The 19,608-nt window shown below is 46.3% G+C and overlaps 1 protein-coding gene across 8 annotated transcripts in view; it reads right to left on the minus strand.

The window, feature by feature from the left end:
- The window catches only part of NFATC3 (nuclear factor of activated T cells 3), a 148,238-nt gene that overhangs the window by 101,485 nt on the left and 27,145 nt on the right, over positions 1-19,608 (minus strand). For 7 of the 8 annotated variants that reach the window (XM_065567595.1, XM_042852298.2, XM_024104092.3 and 4 more), the window contains one exon: positions 14,223-15,354. In XM_065567595.1, coding sequence (XP_065423667.1) covers positions 14,223-15,037 — 815 coding nt within the window. In that variant the 5' untranslated portion in view covers positions 15,038-15,354. Of the gene's footprint in view, positions 1-14,222; positions 15,355-16,055; positions 16,458-19,608 lie in introns of those variants that run through there. The other variant, XM_065567596.1, reaches the window with a different exon arrangement.

The raw sequence follows: 19,608 nt of genomic DNA on the forward strand, positions 1-19,608 counted from the left end.
GCCACGCGTTTCACACACTTGGATCCAAAGCATGCAACAGAGCCAAGAGATGAACCTGGGCTACCACAGTGATAGAGCACTCCAGAACCAAGGAGGCAGCTGGAACGGACCCAGAGATCAGGTCAGGAAGTGACAGCGGATCTGAAGGTCTGAATGTCATCAGATCCAATGATACACGTGGGCTCACCTCTCTTGTTATTGAAGCTGGAGATGCAACGGGTCTCTGCTTCTGGCTCGTAGTGGTCCTATCAGAATTGGATCGATTCAATAGCTGTGATGTGCAGGAACCGACATTGCTAACATTAAAAAGCAACAGAGGGTCCTGTGGCACCTTTAAGACTAACAGAAGTATTGGGAGCATAAGCTTTCGTGGGTAAGAACCTCACTTCTTCAGATGCAAGTAATGGAAATTTCCAGAGGCAGGTATAAATCAGTATGGAGATAACGAGGTTAGTTCAATCAGGGAGGGTGAGGTGCTCTGCTAGCAGTTGAGGTGTGAACACCAAGGGAGGAGAAACTGCTTCTGTAGTTGGCTAGCTATTCACAGTCTTTGTTTAATCCTGATCTGATGGTGTCAAATCTGCAAATGAACTGGAGCTCAGCAGTTTCTCTTTGGAGTCTGGTCCTGAAGTTTTTTTTTGCTGCAAGATGGCTACCTTCACATCTGCTATTGTGTGGCCAGGGAGGTTGAAGTGCTCTCCTACAGGTTTTTGTATATTGCCATTCCTGATATCTGACTTGTGTCCATTTATCCTCTTGCGTAGTGACTGTCCAGTTTGGCCAATGTACATAGCAGAGGGGCATTGCTGGCATATGATGGCATATATAACATTGGTGGACGTGCAGGTGAATGAGCCGGTGATGTTGTAGCTGATCTGGTTAGGTCCTGTGATGGTGTTGCTGGTGTAGATATGTGGGCAGAGTTGGCATCGAGGTTTGTTGCATGGGTTGGTTCCTGAGTTAGAGTTGTTATGGTGTGGTGCGTGGTTGCTGGTGAGAATATGCTTAAGGTTAGCGGGTTGTCTGTTGGCGAGGACTACCATGCCTCCTAAGGTCTGTGAAAGTAAGGGATCATTGTCCAGGATGGGTTGTAGATCACTGATGATGCGTTGGAGAGGTTTAAGCTGAGGACTGTAGGTGATGGCCAGTGGAGTTCTGTTGGTTTCTTTTTTGGGCCTGTCTTGTAGCAGGAGGCTTCTGGGTACACCTCTGGCTCTGTTGATTTGTTTCTTTATTTCCTTGTGTGGGTATCGTAGTTTTGAGAATGCTTGGTGAAGATCTTGTAGGTGTTGGTTTCTGTCTGAGGGGTTGGAGCAGATGCGATTGTACCTCAGTGCTTGGCTGTAGACGATGGATTGTGTGGTGTGGACCGGGGTGGAAGCTGGAGGCATGAAGGTAGGCATAGCGGTCGGTGGGTTTTCGGTATAGGGTGGTGTTAATGTGGCCATCGCTTATTTGTACAGTGGTGTCTAGGAAGTGGACCTCCCGTGTAGATTGGTCCAGGCTGAGGTTGATGGTGGGGTGGAAGCTGTTGAAATCATGGTGGAATTCTTCCAGGGTCTCCTTTCCATGGGTCCAGATGATGAAGATATCAATATAGCGTAGGTAGAGAAGGGACGTGAGTGGACGAGAGCTGAGGAAGCGTTGTTCCAGGTCAGCCATAAAAATGTTGGCATATTGTGGGGCCATGCGGGTGCCCATAGTGGTGCCACTGGTCTGGAGGTATATATTGTCACCAAATTTGAAGTAATTGGGCGTGAGGATAAAGTAACAGAGCTCAGCAATAAGTTGTGCTGTGTCATCATCAGGGATACTGTTCCTGACAGCTTGTATTCCATCTGTGTGTGGGATGTTTGTGTAGAGAGCCTCTACATCCATGGTGGCTAGGATGGTGTTTTCTGGGAGGTCACCAATGCATTGTAGTTTTCTCAGGAAATCTGTGGTGTCACGGAGATAGCTGGGAGTGCTGGTGGCGTAGGGTCTGAGTAGGGAGTCCACATATCCAGACAGTCCTTCAGTGAGAGTGCCAATGCCCGAGATGACTGGGCGTCCAGGATTTCCAGGTTTGTGGATCTTAGGTAGTAGATAGAGCCCCGACCGGGGTTATTCTAAGGGTATGTTGATTTGTTCCTGTGTTAGTGTAGGGAGTGTCCTGAGTAGATGGTGCAGTTTCTTAGTATATTCCTTAGTGGGATCTGAGGAAAGTGGCCTGTAGAATTTGGTATTGGAGAGTTGTCTGGCAGCCTCCTTCTGGTAGTCAGACCTGTTCATGATGACAACAGCACCTCCTTTATCAGCCTCTTTGATGATAATGTCAGGGTGGTTTCTGAGGCTGTGGATGGCATTGCGTTCTGCACGACTTAGGTTATGAGGCAAGCGATGTTGTTTTTCCACAATTTCTGCCTGTGCACGTCGGCGGAAGCATTCTATGTATAGGTCCAGACTGTCATTTGGACCCTCAGGAGGAGTCCGTGTGGAGTTCTTCTTCCTGTGTTGTTGGTGGGAGGGTATCAGTGCGCTGTTCAGTGTTATCTTAAAAGTATTCTTTGAGTTGGAGGCGGCGAAAGTAGGCTTCCAGATCACCGCAGAACTGCATCATGTTTGTGGGGGTGCTGGGGCAAAAAGAGAGTCCCCGAGATAGGACAGACTTCTGCTGGGTTGAGTGTGTAACTGGATAAATTGACGATATTGCTGGGTGAGTTAGGGGTACCCCTGTTGTGGCCCCATGTGGCAGGTAGGATTTTAGACAGCTGCCAACATTGCTAACATTGACAGTCTTGTTCCCATGCTTCTCTTTCCTTGGTGCCACAGCATCCAAGACCGAAAGTGCTGATGACACTAGTTCAGAGGCACTACTTACATCCATCTTCCAGGAAGTAGAAAAGGGAGTCTGAATAGACCCTGGTTCTGCAGTCACAGGAGTTATATCAGAGCTGAATCGCTGCGAGGCAAGAGAGATGACACCAGCAAGAGCAGCCGAGCTAATCCTCGACCTTTCTTCCAGAACCAGGGCAGTGAGATCTGACCATGCAGTGCTCGGTTTGGATATGGATAGGTTGGGGGCTTGACTGAGTGAAATACAGGAACCAAATCCACCCTGAGGGTACGTCTTCACTTACCGGAGGGTCCGGCGGCAGGCAATCGATGTTCTGGGATCGATTTATCGCGTCTGGTTAAGACGCGATAAATCGATCCCGGAAGTGCTCGCCGTCGACGCCGGTACACCAGCTCGCCGAGAGGAGTACGCAGCATCGACGGGGGAGCCTTCCTGCTGCGTCTGGACCCGCGTTAAGTTCGGACTAAGGTACTTCGAATTCAGCTACGTTATTAACGTAGCTGAATTTGCGTACCTTAGTCCGAAGTGGGGGCTTAGTGGGGACCAGGCCTTATAGTGGCTCTGACTTCTGGAAACCCTTCAGTTGGCCAGAACAGACTGAGGTCACCAGACTGAGACTGACTTTTTAGACCCTGTAACCGAAGTCTGAACGGATCCAGTGTGTCTAACCCCAAAGGCTTCCTTAAGCAGAAAGAGTTGCAGATGAATCTCCCCGTTCTTGCAGGCCCTGGGGGTGAAGGTCTGACTGATCCAACACCCAGAAGGTGCCTGGCCTTCTCTGACACTTCATGCACAGCATGTGGTTATCTGAAATTGAGAAGACAACAAAGCAGGAAGCACACCTTTTAAACCCTGGACTTTTTTTGCTTTTTTGATTCTACCATACCCCAAACCTGGGGAGACACCCTAACTTCTTGCTAACACTAACTAGCTGTTTTGGAACAAACAAGTCCCCTTGAAGAGACTGGAGGGATTCACATCCATCCAGGCATGCAGTTGGAAGGAAATGAGGTGGGGAGGGGGTGCTCCACTCCCTACATTGCCTCCCTCTCAGTACATCTGGAGAGCTGAGAGGAGAGAGCACAAAAGCACTAGCTTATGCTCCTAGAAGAGGGTTTTACCACAAGGTGGTGCAGTATCCCATAAATGGGAATATGCACAGCCTCTCAAAGAAGAATGTTTGGTTATCAGTGAACTTGCACCACCAAAAGATCTTCCTAGCATATTTGACACTATGGAATATATACATGTGAAAAGTCACCCCATGATATGGTAGAAGAGTGAGATTTAGCTAACAAGAAATTCAATGATTTGGGTAGTTTAATGGAGGAATACTAATTAACTGAAAAGGGAAGAGAAAAATAAGATCCAATAAACATACTCCTAATAGTTCGCAATGTTGGATTCTCCCATCGCTTCGACAGATGTATGTTCCGCTAGTGTTGACCTGAGTTCTGGGTTTATTTGTTTTTATGGCTTCTCATATGGAAAGCGAGTCCAATCCTCGTTTGCAAATGTGGTTGCCGGGAGAGCTGGAGGTGTTGGCCTTATGATGTACTCTCTTTTTTCTGCAAAGACCTCACATGCCACTCCTCAAAAGTGGACACAGTCTCACGGCACAATCCTCTCCATCTGGATCTGTTCAATGCAACAAATTCCCAGGTTCTAATGTCTATCTTGCATACTTTGAGGTAGGCTTTCAAAGTGTCTATAGTTAAGGTGAGGTTGACACTTAGAGCGGGTTCCCATGCTCAGCTGGCTGAACAGCATGGCTTTCAGTATGTGGGAAACCTCCATGTGGACAATGTGTCCAATCCACTGAAGTTGAGCCCTGATGAGCATGTTCTCACTGCCAGAGATCTGGCACTTCTCAAGGACTTCAGGATTGGGTATCCTGTCTTGCCAATTGATGTTGCAGATAGATCTCCAGCAGCGAAGATGAAAGCTCTTTAGCTGTTTGATGTGACATGTGCAGAGTGTCCATGTCTTGCAGTGATAGAGAAGGGAGGTCAGTACAGCAGCATGATACATCTTTATCTTGGTTCAGAGGCAGACTCCATGTTTCCTCCAGAGCCTGTGGGTGAGCCTACCAAATGCCAAGCTGGCCTTTACCAGGCACTGAATGATCTCATCATCCAACAAGGTATTACTGGAAAGTATGCTACCCAGGCAGCAGAATTTTCTGACAAAGTAGAGCGGTGGGATCATGAGGCTTGCGATGTTGGTACTGACTGGTACATGATCTCTCTCTTTTTTAGACATTGTAAAACTGAAGAATTTTGAGGCTTAGGCAGAAAGGTCCACAATAAACTGAATGGCCTTGACTGTGTGTGTGCAAGGAGGGCAGTGTCATCAGAAAACAGGAGCTCTCTTAATAGCTGTTCAATTACCTTGGTGTGGGCCTTGAGTTGCTGTAGACTAAATAGACACCCGCCACCCCCATCCAATCTAAACTGGATGTGTACACCTGTCAAAGTCCTGAAATGTGAACAAGACCATGGCTGAAAAAACAATGGCAAAGATGACTAGAGAGACATTACGCATCATTGCTAGATGAGGTTAGTATGAGTAAGGCTACTGATGAGTCACCACACTCCATCACCCTGGCATCATGAAATGAGCAGATGACAATCATATCTGGGAAGCCAAATTTATGAAGGTGTTTCCATCAGCTCTTGTGATTCACTGCATCACAGGCCTTGATAGGGTCAATAAGTACCAGGCAGGGATCCTTATTCTGTTCATGAGACTTCTCTTCATCTCTGCAGCCTGACAAATACATGTCCATGGTGCCACAACCAGAATGAAAGCCATACTGTGACTCTAGATACACCCAATCTAGTAAGTGAGATACAAGCATGCCGAGGACAACACACACAAGGATCTTCCTTGCTATAGATAGCAAAGAGATTCAGCAATGGTTGTCACAATAAATATGCATCACTTCCTTTTCTATGGATGGACTATGAAAGCATCCTTATACCCCAGAGTATTTGCTCCCATAGAGTGTTGAAAAGGCTGGTGAGCTTCCTGATCAGGTGGACACCTTCACATTTGTATACTAGGTGCAATGCCATCGGGGCCTGGAGACTTGCTCATGAACAGCTGTTTGATGGCCTTAGTAACATTGTCTAAAGAGGGGTCCATGGACAGCTCTTCCATGACAAGATGTTGCAGGAGTAAGTCAATGGCTTCCTCAGACATAGTGGATTGACAGTTCAGGGGACTACCAAAGTGTTCTGTCCTGTGAGAAAGAATATCACCTTCTGGTCACCATCTGCTGTGAGTACAAAGGCTATATCATTGGATTTTGGGCCACATGCATCATGGAGACCTTCGTAGAAGGCCTCATGCCATGCTTGTCAGTCGCTTCCTGCAGTTCTGCAGCCTTCTGCTCCCACCACTGGTTCTTCATTGGCTGTAAATCGGGTATGGTTGCCCTCAACGTATCTGATCTTCTTAGTTGATTATTTCTTGTCCAAGATACAGGACTTGCTATGGTGTGCATAGTCTCCAGTAGCCAGTCTATCTCAGGGTGACTCATTGGGCCAGTCTTAGTGTTCCTGCCTTACAAAGCCAAGAACCTTTGATGCCATATTACGTAAGACATCTCTGAGCTTCTGCCAGGTTGCCTCAATGTCCATGGAGCTTTCTGGGACCTCAGCCAACAGTCTCCAGTGCCTACTCCAACTTTACTTGTTTGCTGGGGTCTTTCATGGAAGCCACACTGATCTTTGGTGGTTTAGCATCTTCTGGCTCACTTTGGTGAGAAGTGTAGCTACATGACACTTCTCACAAGCCAATGGTCTGACCAGCATTCAGTGCCTCTTAAAGAGCAAGTGATGTGCACATTTTTAATGTCTTTAAGACCATACAATTACATAGTCCAGCATATGGCACTGTTTTGGCCTAGGATGCATCCATGTTAATCTTATATATGTTGGCCTGTTGGAAGACTGTTTGTAATAGTGAGACTGAACTCGGCACACACTTAGGAGAGAAGTAGTTGGCCATTAGAGTTTGACCATCCAATACCATGATGGCCTATCACCCTGCCCCATGTGTCAGAGTCAGCTCCCATATGAGAATTAAAATCTCCAAGGACAATATATTTACCCTCATGTGCCCCCCTCCTTACGACCCAGCTGAGATCTTCATAAAACGCCTGCCCAACCTCCTCCTCTTACGAGTTATCGTCAGTGCGTAGGCACGGATAATGGTGGCGTACTGGTCTCTAGACAAGTTTACATGGAGCACCATAAATTGGTCATTGACTCCTGTGGGGAGCAAGTCAAGCTTCTGGCAATGTCAAGCAGGATGGCTACCCTTACCCACAACTGCCTTGGCTCATCCTTGGCCTTGCCAATCCAGTAGTAGGTGTATCCTGATCCCACCACCTCAAGGTGGGATTCATCAGTGGGGAATCTAGTTTCACGGAGGGCAGCAATGTTTGTTACCAATCTTCAGTGTTTTGGCAATAAGAGCTGTTCTACATTCCTATATTTGGTCATTCCATTACTCAAATGGAAGTCTGAATGTTTGTTTTATTGTGACCGCTGTGTTGGATGACCAACCAGGAGCGGTAGCCTGACAGGTATGGAAGGGGCAGGTTGTGTTCAGGATTCTTTTTAATCCCCTTTCCCTGTATTGGGGAAAGCAATGCTGTGCATAAAAAGGCCTGCTCTGTCACCTCAGGAGAATAGAAGCTCCACATCTGCCTTGATCTGTGGGAAAACCACCACCACCCTCAGGCCACCTGTCTGCAGAGTGAGTAAGGAATGCCAGCAGCATCCTCAGCCTGTCCTCATCACCACTTCCCCATCGCGGGCTGTAGTTTGCCCACCCCTGCACTAGAGCCATTCAGAAAAAACTGCATAAATGACAAATCTGGTAAATTAACTGAGTTAAATGAGTTGTCTGAACAACCTGCACTATGAATGGATTTAAGAGCCATGTTTGCTCAGAACCATTTCCACTTTCTTGCCCAAGTAGCTGTTGTCACGCTGGTGCAATAGATGTTATAAGTATGGCAGCTGACACTGGTGCAGGATTTGGTTTTGGAGTTGTCCTTTTCCTAGATGAGCGGTCAACCTGAGCAAAAAGCCTCATCTGCCCACGGTTGTAGCGACTGGCCAAAGACTACGTATATAATGCTGCTTATCCTCATATGCTATCTCAAATCATATGCTTCATCACCATGCCCTCCATTGTCAATGTGTTCTGCACTGTCTGCTGATGAAGTCTTCATGGTGACGCTGGCAGGAAGATTTAGGGGTTACTCATACTTACCCAAGGTGTGTGGAGGGCAGAAGCATCATCAGGTCTGCCCACTGCCCAATAGAACTTCAATACTGATCTACCAATTATTTTATCTTTGGAGAGAACACAGCATCAGGGCAAAAAAATCTGTAGAGAGCCGTCATTGGCTTTGATTACTATTTCTAAAAGTAGAGAAAAAATTGAAATATATCTTTTTCCAAAAGGACCATTATGTGGCAGACAAGGCAAAAAGAGTCATGTAATGGCTTGTATGAGCTACATTTAATACTACATTACCCATCAACTCCAGACAGGTGTATCTCGGTCATAAAAAAAGGGTCAATTTTTTTTAAAGCAGCTTTTACTACTATTTTGGGAAGGGGGTGACTGACCCAGCAAATCCTAATGTGAGCTAGTATAAAACACATTTAAACTGATTTAAGTTAAAACTGCTTTTTATCATCCTACTATACGACAAATAAATACTCAAAGCTCATCTAGTGCAAGAATACTTTTTACTGGCCTATGTCCACACTTAAACTGTTACAGAACTGCAGCTGCACTGCTGCAGTGTAGACACTGCCTACGCACCAACAGGAGGTGTTCCCAAGAGGTGGTAGCTAAGTTCTGTTGACATACTACTGTCTACACTGGGGGTTAGGACAGCATACCTAAAGTCTCTCAGGGGAGTGGATTTTTCACAAGCCTGAGAGACGTAGCTAAGCTGATGTATGTTCTCACTGTAGACCAGCTCTTAAAAATCCTTATATTTTAAGGATATTCTAAGAGATTGTAGAATGAAGGGACTCCAATAGTATTTAGGAAAAAACTTCAATAAATGCAACTAATTTATGTGCTTAACTACAGCAGTTGCAGGCCTCATGTAAGACACTAGTTGACTAGTAGAATTCACAGACCAGTAAGGACACTCAATGGGGCAAGGACTCCTGTGAACCTCTGCTTCATTAATTACACATGCCTAATTTGCTATGATTTATTAGCTACATCTAACTTCAGTTTTATTTCACATGCACTCTTTATACATACTCATCCTCACAAATCCTATTTCAGACACATCTAGGCATTTAAAAGCGAAACTCCAGTCAACTTTATTCTTCATACATATATGTATAGTCAATTGAAAAATGAGATCATAGAAGGAAGTCTTCATTTGGTATAGTTTGCATATCTATTTATGCACAGTGCCAGAACCTTAAAACAAAGAACTGTATATGTATGCAAATGTTTTCTAACTCGGCCAAATAAAACAGATTTTCACCAGACCACAGGAAGATACATCTGCAGTCAGGACACTTCCTCTTTCAGATTTCAAGTTTGTGTGTTAAACCACTGAGGCGCTAGAGCAGGGATGGGCGAACCTTTTGGCCCAAGGGCCACATCGGGAAATAAAAATTGTATGGCAGGCCATGAATGCTCACAAAATTGGGGTTGGGGAGTGGACTCTGGGGTGGTGCTGGGGATGAGGAGTTTAGGGTGTAGGAGGGTGCTCTGGGCTGGGACCGAGGGGTTTGGAGAGCGGGAGGGGGATCAGGGCTGGGGCAGGGGCATGGGGAGAGGCTCAGGGGTGCAGACTCTGAGCGGCACTTACCTCAAGCAGCTCCCAGAAACAATGGCATGTTCCCTTCTCTGGCTCCTATACGGAGGTGCAGTCAGGCGGCTCTGCACACTGCCCCACCCGCAGGTACCGCCCCTGCAGCTCCCATTGGAGCGCGTAGGAGCCAGAATGAGGCCATGCTGCCGTTTCCAGGAGCCGCGTGGTGCGGCCCCGGACCCTGCGCCCCGGCCAGAGCAGGGCCAAGCCATGTGGTGCAGCTTGCGGGCTGGCTTAAAGCGGACCGTGGGCCGTAGTTTGCCTACTCCTGCACTAGAGCCATTCAGAAAAAACTGCATAAATGACAAATCTATTGTGTGCCCAACGCGCTTCATATTTTAAAAAAAGGCTGAACTATTTCTGGTGGATACTGGGCTAGATGGACCATTGGACTGACCCAGTATAGCCATTCTTATGTAGTTCTCAAGGTTTATTTGCTAAGTAAATAATTCTATGTAATGGATTTACTTTTCTTTTTTTAGATCTTAGGTTTTTTGTATTGAATTCACTATGTTAGAATAACCTTAAGGTTGCAAGGTAAACTTCTCAGAGGAATTAAAATATTTTTCTTCCAAAATTACTTCACTCCACACCATTGTGTGTGCGCGCGCACACACACACACACACACACACACACACACACACACACACACAAGGGTCACACATTTTGTAGCTTTTGGAGGCAGATCTCATTGTACATGACAGGGGCCCCTTGCATTACTTATTTCCCCCAGCCACCCTCACAAGTTTCCTATGTGCTACCTTCTTCTCATACCCCTCCAGTTCAGGGACTTCCTACAACTTCCTCCTCCTCCCCCTAAACCACTGTCCTCTATTCTCCCCCTCACTGAAGAGACTCTGAGCACTCCCTTTTCACACACAGCCTCTTTTCCCCTTGTGGCAAGGGCTATGAGTGTCCCCCATTCCATCCATGGCACAGTTTGTGTTCCCCCATTTCAACCCCATGGCTCCTCTTGCTGCTCCTCAAGTCCACACCCAACCAGGTCCCTGCTTCCCAAACCACCACCACTTTACACATGTAACCCCTCCCCCCCCCCCGCCCAATTCCCTTGTGGGTTGTGCCTAATGATGCCTCCTAGGACACTTCCTAATTTTTTTAAATTGATGGGATGCAGCTTTCCACAGTTCCAAAGTTATCACATTACAGACAGAAACAGATACTACAGAGTTCAGTGTTAGACCTTGCTTCACTTAGCCAACTACAGTACAGTCTTAAATCACGTGATCAAATACTTTTGTTCTCCACATGACCCCTTCCTCTTTTCAATTGGTCTTTTTAGAAAAAAAGTCTATTGAGGATGTAGTCTCTTGAGATTAAAATAAACTATTCCACAGCCTTCTCTTTCACAGGCAGGTTGGTCTGCTTAAAAGGCTCAGGGTAGAAGATCCCAGAAATTGGGAGTGGATGCAAGGTTGATTTCTAAAGCAAAATGAGAAATTCAGGAAAGAATTAAAAGGTACTCCTGGTACAAAACTAGACTGTGTTCCCACTGGAAACATTATCCACTTTTAAGTGTCTGGTCATGTTTGAGGGAAATCCTAAGGAGAGTGCTGCTTCAGAGAGAAAAACTGGTTCACCCATGGAAGTGCTAGTTCATTCTACATCAGGGGTGGGCAAACTACGGTCCGCGGGCCAGATCCGGCCCCTTGGGGCTTTGGATCTGGCCCGTGGGATTGCTACCCCCGTGGCGCCGCGGATGCCGCACAACTCCGTCATCACCACGTCCCTGCGACCCCTGGGGGTGGGGGGAAGAGGGCTCTGTGCGCTGCCCTCGCCTCCAGGCACTGTCCCCCGCAGCTCCCATTGGCGAGGAACAGGGAACCACGGCCAATGGGAGCTTCGGGGGAGGTACCACAGGCAAGGACAGCATGCGTAGCCCTCTGCCCCCCCTTCCCCAGGGGCCGCAGGGACGTGGTGCCGGCTGCTTCCGGGAGTGGCACGGGGCCAGGGTAGGCAGGGAGCCTGCCTGGCACCAGTGTGCGCTGCTGCCACCCCGGAGCTGCTCCAGGTAAGTGGCGCTGGCCAGAGCCCGAACCCCTCCTGCACCCCAACTCCCTGCCCTGAGTCCCCTGTCTGCACCTCGCACCACTCCTGCATGCCAACTCCCTGCCCTGAGCTCCCCAACACTCTGCATCCCTCCCTGCACTCCTGCCAAGCCCCCTCCTGCATGCCGCATCACTCCTGCACCCCAACTCCCTTCCCTAAGCCCCCTCATACACCCTGCACCCCTTCTCTGCCCCAACCCCTTACCCTGAGCCACTTCCTGCACACCGCATCCCCCCCCACACCCCACTCTCCCTCCCGCACCCCAACCCCCTGCCCTGGCCCTGCATGCAATTTCCCCACCCAGATGTGACCCGAGGGCCAAAAAGTTTGCCCACCCGTTCTATATGCTGTCTGAGAAGTGAAAACTCTCTCATTGGGAACAGAAAAAGAAAAATCCCATTCAATGCAAATCCGGAGATACTTTGAGGAGCACTTTACACTTCTTGCTTCCTTTATTTATTTTGCCTCATTTAACTCAGAATGAAATTCAATTAAAGCCATATAAATTCTCAAGTTTGTGTGTCCAGCTGAAAAGTATCCAGCTTTAGAAAGACTATTTTGAACATACAAATTCTGAAAGTAAGTGCTCTGCAGAGGTGGTCTGGAATCTTTCTATGTAGCCGGGGAAACAGAATAAACTGGCTAGCTTTGCTGTTAGAAGGGCTTAGCCCTCTGTCACTAACGGACAAGTCTATTCTGCTTCAAAGCACCAAACAACTGGAGACCCATTGTGGGCCAATGAACCTCAGTATGAAATAATAAGTTTAACCAGCCACAGACTCATTTCACTTATAACCATGGCCGTATGTTTACTGACAAAAACCTTTGGTAATGAAGAGCTAAGGTTAACCAGTTATATCATGTCAACAACATCTGAAAACCAGGAAATACATAGTTAAGGTACACACCCACACAACCTTAACTCTGCCCTCCTAGAGGTGGCATTAGCCACTGGGCATTATCTGCATGCACTGCTCTTCAGTCGTGTCAGGTGAACATATATTGAATAGTGGAGAGATTAACTGGAGCAGCTTGGAAGAGCTGTGATTGTGAGATGAGGTGATCGTGAGGGCTGTACACCCATGGATGTTTGTGTGAGCCCCTCTCCCTGACCATTTTACATGTGATCAAGGGAAAGAGGTACATATGTACCTTTAGAGGACTGACCCTCTTGGAGGGGCATCAGACTAGCCCATTGAGTAGGACCAGGAATGCTGCCTAACCCTATATTCACCTGTGCCCACTCCACTTCAAAATATTGAACAGCTGCAGATAAAGTGGGGAGCAGCTCCGTGAAAGATGCCTCAAGTGACTTGCATAAATGTCTACATCTGCATGTTCAGCCAGGAGCCCACTTATCCAAGCATTTCTTCTCAGCCATAAGATCATAAGACCATGCTCCACAAAGCCACGAACGGATACCATCCCTCCACCCTGAACAATATGCAGCCTTCTATTGAGTAGGGAGGGGGGAGGGATTATTTCTTAGTGTTCTATTTTTACACAGAAAAACAAAAAGCAGAAAAACAGGGCAGAAGGGGAAAAGAGACTGTAGATGGCAACTGTGCTGATGCACTGAGGAGATACCAATCCACTTCTGTAGCTAAACAGACTGCAAACAGCAACCACCAGTTAGTTCAGTTTGCACAGATTTCAAAGTGGCATTGCGGAAAATAACCAGATACACTCACGCTCTAGGATTCCAGCAAAACAAATGAATAAAAAAAAGTGGAAACCCAATTTAAAAAAAAAAAAAACAGCTCTATACAAATAAACTGTATGCCTTTATAGGTCTATTAGAGATACAATGTGAGTGAGGTATATCTTTGATTGGACCAACTTCTGGTCTGAAGAAGAGCTCTGTGTGATTCAAAAGCTTGTCTCTCTCACCAACAGAAGTTGGTCCAAAGATATTATCTCACCCATCCTGTGTCTCCAATATCCTGGAACCTACAACTACACACACTTTATATGCCTATCACTCTTGCTTAGCCATATTTACTATTTTATTGCTCTTCTAGGTTACTACTAATTTATTGCACCCAAATGCACTAAGCATTGGGAATAGGAATAGAACATTTCTTCCTTGAACAACTTATAATTTAAGGCCCAAATCTCACAAGAAGTTGCATGTGGTGAACTGCTTTGTCCTTGTGAAACTCCATTTGATTCAATGGGGTTCTGTGCAAGGGCAACAGTCTGCTCACATTCAACAAATTGAAGTACACGAGCCTAAATAATTACTGCATTATAATGTAGCTAGAATATTTTAACAATGAAGCAGATCTGGTGGTTCCAATGCACTTTTTTCTAATTATAATATTCAGATTGCTAATAGAATTAATTGTCTTTGAAAAGGCTCATAATGCATCAAGATATAAATACATTAAACATACGTAACACACTCAGGAGTTTTTCAAACTTTTCTATGTTTTTATACCACTTACCGAAATATAGGAGTATGGCCAGGCTTTGGTTTGTTCCAAGTAAAGGGTGAAGGAACAGAAAGAAATTGGTCACCAGGCAAATCCTTTTTCAATGCATGTTGAGATCCAGAGCAATCATCTATTGCAGTTTCAAGGGATGGTGATAGATTACCCTGTTCTTCAGAACAGAAATCTATTTTTCCTGATAGGGTAGCAGTTTGATCCTCAGAGGTCTTTCTTGTTTTAAGAGGGATGTCAGTCTCTGTACAACACTGAAATGGTGAAAGGCCAGGACTAAGACCTTGTACACTATGGAGAGAAGTGTTTAACCATGTGTCTTCTGTTATGCTTCCCCTGGGAGAGTGGCCAGGTGATGGAGTTGGAGAATGGTGAGGAGAGAGAGAGCCGGCATAACAAATCTCTGCACTGGAGTGTCGTCGCTTCCCACAGGGGGATGTAGGTCTCGATGAGGGCCTTGATGTTGGTCTAGGGTTTAGCCAATTTTCATCTGTAATACTAGTTCTAGGAGAATGACAAGGAGACTGTCTAGGAGACAGGGCATGCCCAAATCCATAAGGCTGCTGCCAAGGTTCATCCCCTGGACTCCTTGGAGAACCACCAGGAGATGCCAAAGGAGATCCGAGGGTAAATCGAGCAGCAGCTTCATTCAGCTCCGAGTCTACATCATCATAAACATGAGATATAGACTCGCACGAGGAAGCATCTGAGAACCAGCTCCGGGAGGAAATGCTGCTGGCAGGGCTTGGGCTAAGGGATGATTCCCTGTATGATGGCTCAAGAGGAAGATACAGGTGGTCCCTTGAAGGCCTTTCCATATATTCATTTTCTGGGCCATTTGTGTGCAATTCATCCTCACTAGCTTCAATCCCTTGATGACAGTTAGGAGAGATAGATGTAATTTGAATACTAGGGCACTCAAAGGGTTTGTGTCCACCTAGTGGACTGTATTTGGATTCTGGTACCTCACAAGTTCCTTCATAGTTTTTATGACCCTGCAGTCTGGTTGGTGGAGACAGAGGAGAGGAGTGTGACTGCAATCCATGGTGAGGGATACAAATTGGCTGATTTACAGAAGATGATGGTTGGTCTACATTAAAGATGTATATGGATGCACAATCATCTGGTTCAAGATCTGAAAAAGGAATCAAAGAAAAAAGTCAAAGTGTAGTATGTAGTATATCAAGTTTCACTTATTTGTCTGATAGTTATTAGTTATTCTAGGCAATTCCCAGGGTACTGAATACTCTCCAGCTTTCCCACTAAACACCGCGAACAAACTTTACAGCCTTAATCTATTTCAGATTTTTTAGATACCAGCTATAAAGTGGCAATATTTTAATTAAAAAAAGACATTGCAAAGCAGTGATTTTAATGATATATGTTGTTGAATTTGTACACTTGAAAACAGGTTATGTATTTACATCCTGAAATACAGATAAAAATCTTTGTATTTTAAATTAATCTTTATTTCCAAAATGTATTTTCCATAAAACAATACAAGTTTTAAAAACAGTCAGTTCATTACTTAATTCATACATTTAACTTCCTGCATTTTTTCCAATAAATTTGCTCTCTTTATTGGTGTACAAAGAGATTTCACTTTATTGTAGTCCAGCTTTCCATTAATAAATGTATTTTAAAGTATTAGAATAGCACACTTAGCAACATTTACCATGTTTAAAATTAGAATACTACAGTAATAGAAAATGTTCATGAGTCATACCTGTGTGTACAGATTACAAACAGCCAGAAAACATTCAATTATAGGTTGCGTGCTCGCTCTCTCTCTATACACACACACACACACACACCTATATATCTATCGCGCAATACCTGTAATTGAGATTTCCTGAGCACTTCTATTCCAGAAATCCTTCCTCAACCTTTAACGTTTTCAGACTGAAGTTTTCCAACTCTAGTCCCTCCAAGGGTCAATCAAAGCTGTTCATTAAAACGGGGCAGAAATAAAAGCTGTGGCATGTAAGCCCTGTAAAGATAGTCAGCAGTTGCTTCCTTCAGTTCTATGCCAACTTCTCCCATCCCCCTCCTCCGCACTGGGTAAGCTCAGTCAGCAAGAAGCATTAGAGTGGCCTACAAGGCTTTCCCTCCTGCTTGTTACCACTGGAACTTTCCATCTGTTGCTTTTCCTCTGCTAAGGAAAGCCTCCAATTACCAGCTGCTGGCTCCTGCTCAGAGAGGTGCAGATGAACACAATTACTGAAGGTTGAGGAGTAATTCCCCTCCCCCACACGCACACCAAAAAAAACACACACAAAAATACACATCTTGATTCAATATACAGTATATGTAAATAGAGGAAAATGAATCTAGCATCCTCCTCCAGGCTGTAATCCCCTCTGAGCTTCCCTCACTGCAAATTCCATTTTTTGGTTTTTTAATTTATTAATGGAGATATCCTATCTCCTAGAACTGGAAGGGACCTTGAAAGGTCATCAAGTCCAGCCCCCTGCCTTCACTAGCAGGACCAAGTACTGATTTTTGCCCCAGATCCCTAAGTGGCCCCCTCAAGGAGGGAACTCACAACCCTGGGTTTAGCAGGCCAATGCTCAAACCACTGAGCTATCCCTCCCCCCACCACTTCTTCCTGCTATTGGCCAGATCCTACAGGGCTAGACTGCAGAGAGAAGTATCAACTCCTGTTCTTTATCTGCTGTTTCAGGTGGCACAGAACACACCTGTATGCAACCTCCCCACCCTACTTCTTCCTAAAACTTTCCAACCTCTGTAACAGTGCCACTTCTGGAAGCAGGAATATAACAGATGAGAGGTGGGACAAGACCAAGACGAAGGCAAGCACCAATATAAACAAGCGAGCAAAAGCATATGGTGATAGGGCGGGGTGGGAGGAAGAAGGCAGAAATAAGTCTGCACCAAGAGAAAATGGTTATTTCCCCTGTAACAACTATGATAATTAAGACAATCACTCAACAGTTATAACTACATTAATTTCCTAATGGTGACTACTGCATCCTTTGGAAACTAAGCCACTACCAGTGTTATTTTGACTACTCCAATAAGAAAGCATATAAAAGCAGTGAATTTACCAGTAGCGACTCCAACCTCAATAACGCACGACTAAGGCTACGATTCAGATCATGAGTATTTTTAATAAAAGTCATGGACAGGTCATGGGCAAAAAATCAGCCTCATGACCGGTCCACAACTTTTACTCATGATTGAATCTTGGGGAGTGGGGGTGGGAGTGGTGCGCACTGCAGGGATGGGAGGCGCTGCCAGGGGGTGAGCAAGCCAGCCCCGGGGGGGTGGAGGGGGTGTCACTTCTAGGATGGGGGAGCCCCGGGGGGCCCACAGCTGTTCCAACTGCTGCTGGGATGGGGGAACCCAGGGGCCAGCTGCATTGGCAGCTGCTAGGGCAGTCCCCTGGGTCAGCTGCCCAGGGCCGCCAGAGCAGCGGCCAGTGGGGCTGGCCCCAGGGCTGCATGAGCAGCTGGTTCTGGGGCAAACTTTTTGGCCCGAGGGCCACATCTGGGTATGGAAATTGTATGGCGGGGCGTGAATGCTCACAAAATTGAGGGTTGGGATGCGAGGGCAGGGGGAGAGTGAGGGCTCTGGCTAGGGTTGCGGGCTCTGGGGTGGGGCTGGGGAGGAGGGTTCTGAGGACAGGAGGGGGTCAGGGGTGCAGGCTCCAGGCAGCGCTTAACTCAAGGAGCTCCCAGAAGCAGCAGCATGTCCCCCCTCCAGCTCCTATGCGGAGGCGCGGTCAGGCGGCTCTGCGCCCTGCCCTGTCTGCAGGCACTGCTCCTGCAGCTCCCATTGGACATGGTTTCCGGCCAATAGGAGCTGCGGGGATGGTGCAGCGTGCAGAGCCCCTTGGCTGTCCCTGCGCATAGGAGCCAGAGGGGGGACATGCCGCTGTTTCTGGGAACGATGCAGAGCCATGACATGCACGGAGTGGAGCAAGCCCCCAACCCTGCTCCCCGGCTGGAGCGCCGGAGCAGGGCAAGCTTATTCCACTCCCCGGCAGGAGCTCAAGGGCCGGATTAAAATATTTGAAGGGCTGGATGTGGCCCCCAGGCTGTAGTTTGCCCACCCCTGCTCTAAAAACTGAGCTGCGAGCCTGAAACTGGGAAAGAGGGATTTTTGGGTCATATGCACGTCCCACATCAATCTGAACATTCAGTGAAATTACACAAGCAACTGTATCCCCAATAGTTCTTTCAAGTAATTTTACTTCTTACTCTTGGCACCTTATTATGCTAGCTGCGCCACAGACTGACTTATCAACTCTTCAAAGCAAGGACTATCTTCACACAAAATGCAACGAAGCAGAAACAAAAAAAGTAAGACAAAACATGAGTGTCACCAAGTTTACAGTTTTCAGCAAAAGCATGCATAGTGAGACAGGACTGGGACACACTAGAAGGGGTCAGCCTTTGTGGGAGAAGAGAGGCAGAAGGATCTGACCACTAGAGTTCGCTCCCCGTCCAGAACCTAGAATGCAACAAAATCCAGTCTCTCAATTCCTCTGGAGTCAGCAAATATCTATGAAACTCACTGGCTAAGTGTGTCTCATCCTCCTCTAATGTTGGCCCACAAAGAGAACCTACTGTACTATTGCTGTCAGTTACTCACATTAAGTGGAACAAGTCTGTGTGGTGGTTCTAAAGGTTCCAATCCTGCTGATGAACCATGTGGGTATCAATATGATGCCACATACAGAAATTTGTTTTTTCCCCCCTCATTTGTTTTAACAGCATAGGAAATTACACACAGTCACGTTAAAATGAACCTTAGTTTCAACATCAAGCACTGAAAAATTAGCAACCTTAATTCAGATGTTTTCTAAGTACGCAAAAATGTTGGCACCCAAGTTCATGGACACTTGATTTTTTTCCTCTATGCCTCAGCTCGCCAGCTATAAAAAGGAGATTATACCACTTCGCCGCCAAGGTATTTGTGGGGGGAGAGGGGGGGGCGGTCAATTCATTAGTATTTCTGAAGTAGTCATTTATAAAAGCCCACATCATTTCTGCAACTTTTTCCATTTTCTTCAGAGACAGTGTTTGGTTAAGACCAGCTCAAGAGAGAAGATATTCTGATGAGCAGGAGCACTGATCCAGGATTCCAGATCAAATGACAAAGAGCAGGTTGATAAGTCTGGCAACTAGGGGGAAGATAGGATATCAAAATGTAAACTGAAGTGGCTGAGGATGAGCATGTAGGATTGTGCAACAAGGCAAAGAGAGCCAGATGTCAACAGCAGAAAGAAAAATGCAGTGGTGAGATGCGCAGTAGATCATAACATGGAACAGGAAAGGAAAGAACTTTATACCAATCTGTTTTTTTTTTTTTTTTTAAGACTTATTTTCTACTTTGTCACTCAGCAAATTGTAGACCAACATTC

Source organism: Chrysemys picta, chromosome 14, assembly GCF_011386835.1.
Source record: "Chrysemys picta bellii isolate R12L10 chromosome 14, ASM1138683v2, whole genome shotgun sequence".
In the NCBI taxonomy this organism is placed as follows: Eukaryota; Metazoa; Chordata; order Testudines; family Emydidae; genus Chrysemys; species Chrysemys picta.